Source organism: Gossypium hirsutum, chromosome D11 (genome assembly GCF_007990345.1).
Source record: "Gossypium hirsutum isolate 1008001.06 chromosome D11, Gossypium_hirsutum_v2.1, whole genome shotgun sequence".
In the NCBI taxonomy this organism is placed as follows: domain Eukaryota; kingdom Viridiplantae; phylum Streptophyta; class Magnoliopsida; order Malvales; family Malvaceae; genus Gossypium; species Gossypium hirsutum.
In genome coordinates this window covers 69,282,276-69,290,628 of record NC_053447.1, presented here as the reverse complement: position 1 = coordinate 69,290,628, position 8,353 = coordinate 69,282,276, and the positions used below count along the sequence as shown (strand labels likewise).

The 8,353-nt window shown below is 32.9% G+C and overlaps 1 protein-coding gene across 1 annotated transcript; it reads right to left on the bottom strand.

The window, feature by feature from the left end:
- Positions 1 to 829, bottom strand: LOC121223504 (uncharacterized). Its single transcript, XM_041105070.1, has 2 exons — positions 586 to 829; positions 1 to 454 (listed from the first exon to the last, which is right to left on the bottom strand). The coding sequence occupies exons 1-2, from the start codon at positions 684 to 686 to the stop codon at positions 139 to 141; spliced, it is 417 nt and encodes a 138-aa protein (XP_040961004.1). The 5' UTR covers positions 687 to 829; the 3' UTR covers positions 1 to 138.
- Between the last annotated feature and the right edge of the window lie 7,524 nt (positions 830 to 8,353).

Below are 8,353 nucleotides of genomic sequence, written 5' to 3'. Positions count from 1 at the left end.
TACTGCAATTCCCCAAATTCCTATTGAAAACAACAATACCAAATTATGAAATTAATAAATTTGGGTATTTAACCATTTATACCATTAATTTCACAATGTAAAAGGTATTTGATTTGATGTATTCGACGATGTAGAAATTTACATAGAGAAGCAACCAGCTCTTGTCACTTTGGTTGCGGGGGCATTGTTTGAGAAACCGATACCCTCCCATTTCCGACGAGCCGATGGCCTCGGGAGATTCTCGGGCACGATTGTTTCCAAAGAATTAGCCTGCCATGGAGGGCACATTCTTTTGTCACTCCACCTCGCTACTCTTGAATTCGATTCTAAAACAATAACCGTCGGAATCTCTTCAGCGACCGCGCTAGTCTTACTTACATCACTTGCTTCTAATCCAATTATCATGCAGGCTAACCCTATTACACATCCCGTTTTCCATTTATCATTCCTTGGCCTGATAATAAAGAAGAACTTTTTCAATGTCAGAATCTTGGGAGCAATAGTAATATACATTTGAGAATGAAAACCACGAAACCTGAATATGATTGCGAAAAGTAAATTCTATAAAGTTTTATGTGGACTCACCATGCAACTTGGGATCCTTTGGTGTTGGAACAAGAGTTGTCTAACTGAGGATTTGGGGTTGGAGGGGACATGTTGAGGCAGCACCTAGTTGAAAAGGCCATTCTTTTCCTCTTCTTCCAATGGTTTTGGACTTCGAACAACAAATATGGCAAAAGAGAACGGTGATTGCTATATATAGAGAGAGCAGTTATAACGTGTTAGAAGAAGGGTTTGGGGGTCGTTGGTGGGTGTTGTTGGTCAGATTACGGTAGGGTGACAAGGACCCAAAGCTGGCCATTAGTGATTAGACCACGTGGGTTGGACCCTCCAATCAAGCCACCTTTTTTGGCTTGCCGTCTTTTACTATTGCTCTCTTAGGGACGCGTGTGGGAAAGAGTTTCCTGTTGAGTGTAGAGATGGCAAGCCGGGCGGTTTTTTTCTCGGCTATATTCGGACCGGATTTATCTGGGTCAAACCCGATCTAGAAAATTAAAGTTTTATTTTTATTCTTTTATAATTTTATCAAAATACAATAAATTTTTTTAATTTTTTTAATTTTAAATATATTGTTCATTGCTTTCTAGGTATAGTTATGTTAGGACAAATATTAATGTAAATTGTATTATCATATATATTTAAATTAATATTATATATAATAGTATTTTGATAATTATATCAAGGTGGTGGGTTTTTCATAAACTTTAACTTAAATAATTAAAAAAATTAAATTCACCCCAAAACCTAATTTCTTTTTAAAAATCTCGATCTTGTTGAATCAGGTCAAGTCGGAATCCATTTAGTCTAGAATTTTTTACCATCCCAATAGAGTGTGAAAGATTTTGGTTCTTGCTTGGTGGGATAATGTAATTATTTGGAACTTGGTAATTAAATTTACTTTAGTATATACATTTTGACTTTGATGCTTAAATTTAGAAATTGTTAGAAAAAAACTTAATATAACAAAAAGTCCCTCAAAAATAATTTAATAATCAATTAGCTCTCAATTGAAAAATCACTCAATTGAGCTTCTAATCGAATATAAGTTTTGGGCTTGGGTTGGTTCAAGGGTATCAAAGTAGATTTTTAGAGATTTGAACAATGAGGAGGTGGCTTATGAAGGAAGGAGAAGGTCGAGATTTCAAGGATGATGTTGGGTAACTAGGTTTGATTTTTGAGACTTCAATGAGAGTGTAGAGATGGCAACAGAGCGGGAGGTGGAGGTTTTTGTCTACTTTGATCTCGACTCATTGTGTCTTTCAATAACACCTGATCTGATCTAAACTAAAATTTAATTTATTTGTTTCAAGTTTGATCCAAAAATTTAAAGTTATACTTGACTTCAACTCGATATGTCATAATTTTTTTTTTAATTTTATAAAAATAAAATAAACTATTTTTTAAATTACTTTTAAGGTTAAAAGGTCAAAAAATTCCTCAGTGAAAAAAAAACAATTAAGCCCTTATGAAAAATATGCATCCAAATGAGCTCTCAGTGACCTTAAAAAAATCAATTGGCCCTTTTCGTTAACAAAAACTGTTAGTTGAATGGTTTTATCATTTACTGCGCTAACGTGGTCGATAGAAGCCACCAGAAGTTACCATGTGACAATATACTAACATGACAAGCCACCTTTTTGCTTGCCATCTTTTATTATTGCTCTCTTGGGAACACGTGTGGGAAAGAGTTTCTTGAAGAGTGTAGAGATGGCAACTTGGCGGGTTAATTTTTTGCTTGTCCTGATTCTGACCTGATATATCCTCTAATATAACTTGATCCTAGTCTGACCCAAAATTAAATATGAAATTATTTGCGTCAAACCCGATCAAGAAAATTAAAGTTCTACATTATTTTGACCTAATATGTCATAATTTTCATTTATTTATAAAATTATCAAAATAGAACAAATTTTTTTAATGAAGCTGTCAATTATTTTCTGGGTATAATTATGTTGGTAAAATATTAATATAAAATTTTTATATATTTAAACTAATATTATATGTAAAGGGCATTTTAGAAATTATCTTGGGTGGTCGATTTTTCCTACTAATTAGAAAAATTAAAGTCACACTAACTCGCACCAAAATCCAATTTCAAAGAAAAAATTTTAGCCCTATCGAATCAGGTCAAGTAGGAATGTAACACCCTAAACATGGCCTAGACGTCCAGACCAAGCCCAGGGAGTGACATCATCGACATTAGGAAACCATTCTTATAACGCAGTCAAAATGAAACCATTCAACATAGTATATCCACTACAACAACTAACTAACTACATAATCTTCCCAACATCACAATAGCATAAAATATTGAAATTACTAATAGTAGAATTTAAAGGAAAGATAAAAGGGTTTGAACAAGCTCCCGCAGCGTCGACCTGTTCAAATCTGAAAGCTACTTGAAATCCAGTCAACAACGAAATGAGTTGTGAGCCCAGTGCGTAAAAGATGTTCGTTCAATTAAAACACATATATAAGATAGTTCATGGATCCCAAGATTCGGTTTGATAATAGAAGCAATTTCATCTGAGATACAGAATAGATCAGTTACATAGCAGAAGCAATTTCAGTTTAATATATAGAACATATTAGATTCATATACAGTTATTCCTACCCCCATCATCTTCGACCATCCCAACACACTGTTAAGGGCGTTCAATGCCCAACCAACCCTACACACCATAGAGTGTCTGTCTGACATGTTTGCAGAGACGCAACCTAGCTGCATGATCAAAATACGACAAAGCGCCAAATTCGTATTTATACGTATTGTGGCTTAGCCACTGATTCAGAGTAGATTACTTCCTTCTTCACAATATCCCAACCCATGTAAATGCAAATTACAAATATCCAAAACATGTGTTCAGTCATTACAATTTATTTCACAATAGATAATACAAATCAGTATCAGAAATAGCCATCACAGTACACAAACATTTATATCATTCATATATCAGTCTTAGAGAATCAGAGAGTCCTCATACAATTAAATTCAGATCATGTATACATTGTGGAGGTCAATGCTTGTGTTGAACAACATTCACGACTTCAGAAATAAGATTCAAATCCTATTTATATGCCACACGGCCTGGACACACACCCATGTCATTGCTCCTGTGGCTCTAAACCGTAAATAGTGAGTTGCACAACCTGGACACACATCCATGTCCTTGATCTTGTGGTTCACACGGCCTGGGCACACGCCTATATCCTTGGCCATGTGGTCCTAAAACATAAACATTTAGTTACACGGCCTAAACACATGCCCGTGTCTGTTGCCCGTGTGAACCTTGCATTAATATGGCCACATACGGCTTGGCACACATCCATGTCCCTGGCCATGTGGCGTCAACAACCACGTTTTTTGGCATATGAAATTTACAAAATTAAGGGTTTTCGACATGCACCTGAAGAGATTTCGAAGCAATAACAACGTAGAGAATCTCCGAAGCCTAAAAAAATCTTTCAATTACACAATTAAGTCATTTTATCGACAACCATTCTCAATTACACGCCTAATGTCTAAGTCAAAAGTTTTGGCACGAAACCTTCAACTGACCCAATACCTACCGAAAATTCAACGATAATTGCTAGAATTGGCGTGTTGCTGTTCACCATTTTCGATATTTTTGCCTAAATAGGAAAACAATAATCATCTATCAACAATTCTCATAGAACGCTCAATACTTAACTTAGAGCAAATTACGAAGAACAAAGGAAAATTGTGCAAACAACGAATTGACTGTGACTTACTCAATAGCCTTATGACCGACGACTAACAGTGTAAACTTCAACTAATCATGTATTCTTACCACCACAATCAACAAATTAAAAATTAAAAAGAAAAAGAAAAGAACGAAGAAAGAAAGAAAAAAAAGGAGAAGAGAAAACTAAAAAAAACAACAATGTAAAATTAACGTTAATTATAAATTAACTTCCAAGTGGGTTTCTAGCATTTGACAAAAATATTCCAAATGCATACAATGAGACTTGAACACGAGACCAGACAAAATATAGAGGCTTAACCAATGAACTAGCAGGCTCATTTTTTAACACAAGTTTACACCGAATTAAATTTAACTATGTAACACATGGATAGGGATTGTTTTAAAATTATAAAACTTCTAACGATGCAACTCAAACTCTAGATCTTTAACACAATAGTAGAACACATAACGACAAATACATAAACTTTATTACTATAGAATCTTACGATTAAATTCTCAAAATTTTGGGGCATTATAAGTAACCCATCAGGTTTAGAGTTTTTTGTCATCCCTAATTGAGTGTGAAAAGTTTGGTCATTGGTAGGTGGGATAATATATTTTTTTGTTCTTAAACTTGGTAATTAAATTCACTTTAGTATATACATTTTATTTTGGTTCACTTTGATGCTTAAATTTAGAGATTGTTAAATATAGGCTTAATATAACGGAAAAACCTTTGTAAAATAATTCAATAATCAATTGTGCCCTCAATTGAAAACAACATTCAATTGAGCTCCTAATTGAATACAAGCAATCGATCAAGCCCTTGAACAACAACTTTCATGTAAGCCTCGACGGTCATTAAGTCTATATTGATGTGGCAAATGGCGTGGCAGTTGAGGTGGATAACATAAATTGAGTTTTTAATTATTTTACGAGAATTTAATCAATTTTTAATTATTTAAGCTTAAAAATTATTAAAATATTATTCAATATATAAAAATCTAAAAGATATATAAAAACCTAAAAGAGTATTAAATATTATAGAATATTGTTAAAAATTACTAAAATTTTTTAAAAATATAAAAATAATTATGGAGAAATTTTGGAGTCTTTGATTTTAGTAATAAGGACTACCCCATGTTTTTGGATTCAATATTATAAAACCCAGACTATTCAATGTTTACCGTCTTGGCAGACTACCCCGTGCTTATTGTCCCGGTAAACTCCATATGCTGCCATAGCCAAGTTATGGTTTTACACATCATGTCTCATGTTTAATGTCTTGACAGACTCTTTCTATGTTGCCATAGTTGAGTTATGGACTTAGACATTATTCCCCATGTTAATGACCTAATAGACTCTCTTTATGTTGCCATAGCCGAGCTATGGTCTTACACATTATTCCTCATGTTGAATGTCCTGGCAAACTCTCTCTATATTTCCATAGTCAAGCTATGGTCTTACACATTATTCCTTATTACAGCTTATTCATTTCATCTTACTTTTAACCTTGATGCTCGAACACCATAGTGTCCCCTCTACAAGGCCTAAAACTTCGCACATCACGGTTTGCACCCAATAATATCGGGTTACGGAATCTAACGAAAATTCTATTTCCCTATCCATTCGCTCATTCTTCCGTACGTCGAATCCTACTCCATCTATCCCGTCAATAATTTCCCTCCACACTCCACAATTTATATACACGCAGCCACAACCATATTATCACTTAAACATAATAACATGGAGTATGTTAAATTTATATATTGTACCACAACCATTTTATACATACTGACACACTTGCGGATACTCATATACTTACTCATCCTTATACTTACATAACATTTAATGCACATCTATGTATGGGGTGAAGAAACTCACTTGACGCTTTTTTGCCTCAACAACTCAGCTTTTCTGAATGCTGGAGCTTCCATTCACCTGGCAACAGTTCATTGGATTCTCTACTTTTTTGACTCAAACCTCATGATCATCGCTCCATGCTGAGCTTCCCGCAATTATCTATTATTCGGAGCAACCAAAGAAAAAGATGAAGAAGAGAATAAAATTAAACAGAATTTAGAATAATTCACTCCGGGAATTCACTTCTCAACTATTTATAGCCCTCCACGCATGATTATCAACCTTATAAAAATCATCAATTGGTTATCATTTTGTCTCTCACTAAAGAACCAGTTAGTTTTCATCCAACCAAATTAGAATTGGAACTTAACTATGTCCAAATTAGCCACTAAAATTTTCTTAATTTTTCAATAGAAGTCGACAACTTACTGTCTCTTTTTTTAACCTCAAATTATTTCTAATTTTAGGACTTAAGGAGAAACCAGGTGTGACAAGTGTATAGCAAGAGTTTTAACCCACTCTTTTTTTTAAACATAAATAGAATCATTTGAAACTACTCAATTCATTTCTAGGCTTTCTTTAAAGTTTAGTTATAAACGGGGACCATTCGGGATTATTTGGGTTAAAAAAATGTCAATATCGAACACTGAGAAATGGGAGTCGTGACATTGAGGGCAAAACACTGTAATGTCACGACGCTTAAGGAACATTGATTTCTGATGTCACAACACTGAGGACGGATTACCCAAACCATGTCTGAAACATCTAAAACCAAGTTTAAACTATCATAAGTCATTCCATAACACTTTTAAACATTATAAAACATAAATATCCATCAAAACATCATATAATCCAACACTAGAAATCTTGTGCACATGCTTTGTTTTAACCTATGTACATGTCATAATCTATTTCCAAAATATCAAAACTATACTCTCTTTCAATCTTTGAGATGTGATGAGTTGTGATGGTATATTCACTTTAGAGCTTCAACTAGTGTTTCTACCTACGCGTTGAAAAATAACCCGTTAAGCTTATAAATTGTACGACCCGCTTTTTAGTTGTGCCGAAAAATGTGGTTTCAAAATCCCATTATTTAATGATCAAGTCTGTAAATATTATTAAATAATATTTACAAGATAGATATAGTGTTATTGTGAATTTTGATTTGATATATTTTATTAATTGGTTAGTTATTCAATGTACAAGTGGTGCGTACTAAAAGTCAGTGGTATTGGGAAATGAGGTATCGGGACCTCATTTTCACAAATTGATCCCTTAAGTATTATTATTAAATATTTACAAAGTCATTTATAAGTTAATTGAATTTTGGATAGGTAATGCAGTCAAATTAGTGGTTAATTAAAGAATAAGGACTAAATCGTAAAAGTGGTGAAAGTTAACTATTATTAATTTTATTAGCTAAAAAGGACAAATAGTATAAAATTAAGGCTTTAAATGGTAATAAGCCCACTTTTAAAGTTATTGGACAGTAAGTGCATAGATTTGGATGAATTATATGTTAAAATTATATTATATTATAATTAAAGGTATTAAAAATATCTTATAACATAAAAGTTAAAAGTAAACGAAAGAAAACACATCATTTTTCTCCATCTTTTCTTTCCCAAAACCGAACCTAAGGAAGAAGATGAAGGCTTCCAACGTTCAAGCTTTGGGCTTCCAACGTTCAAGCTTTGAGCTTCGATTGTTCGAAAATTGGACCAATTTGAAGAAAATCGAGGAAATGACAAAAATTTCAGAGTAGTCCCTAATGCTTCTATCCTTGCTATTTGTTCTTATTAAGTTCGTATAGGACTTAGTTTATTAATTGATGATATATTTGTATTATATTGTTTTGTTTTATAGTTAAATTGTTATTATATAATATTTTTGGCATCAAAAGGATTAAACCGAAAAATATGAAATATCTATATGTGAAATAGATATTGAATAAGTAGCAATTGATTAATAGTATAAAATAATTACTATGGAATTGAATGAAAATTAGTGGATGTTGAACTTGATTCTGAAATAGATACGTATATAATGATATTACATTGTTAAATGTATATGCATAGTTTGAAGCTTAAGGTTTGTAACTTCATAAATTAATTCATTCAAGTTTCTATGTTCTTTCATTTCTTAGTATGATCAATGGTAAAAGTAATTTAAAAAGTATTGATGGAATTAAGTTGTTGTGAAATGTTGATTCTCGTGAT

Bases quoted from the DNA above. Each gene is read 5' to 3' on its own strand.
- LOC121223504 (XM_041105070.1), bottom strand. From the start codon at position 686: ATGGCCTTTTCAACTAGGTGCTGCCTCAACATGTCCCCTCCAACCCCA. The intron at 455-585 runs GTGAGTCCACAT...CTTTATTATCAG, and splicing joins AAAGGATCCCAAGTTGCATG to GCCAAGGAATGATAAATGGA.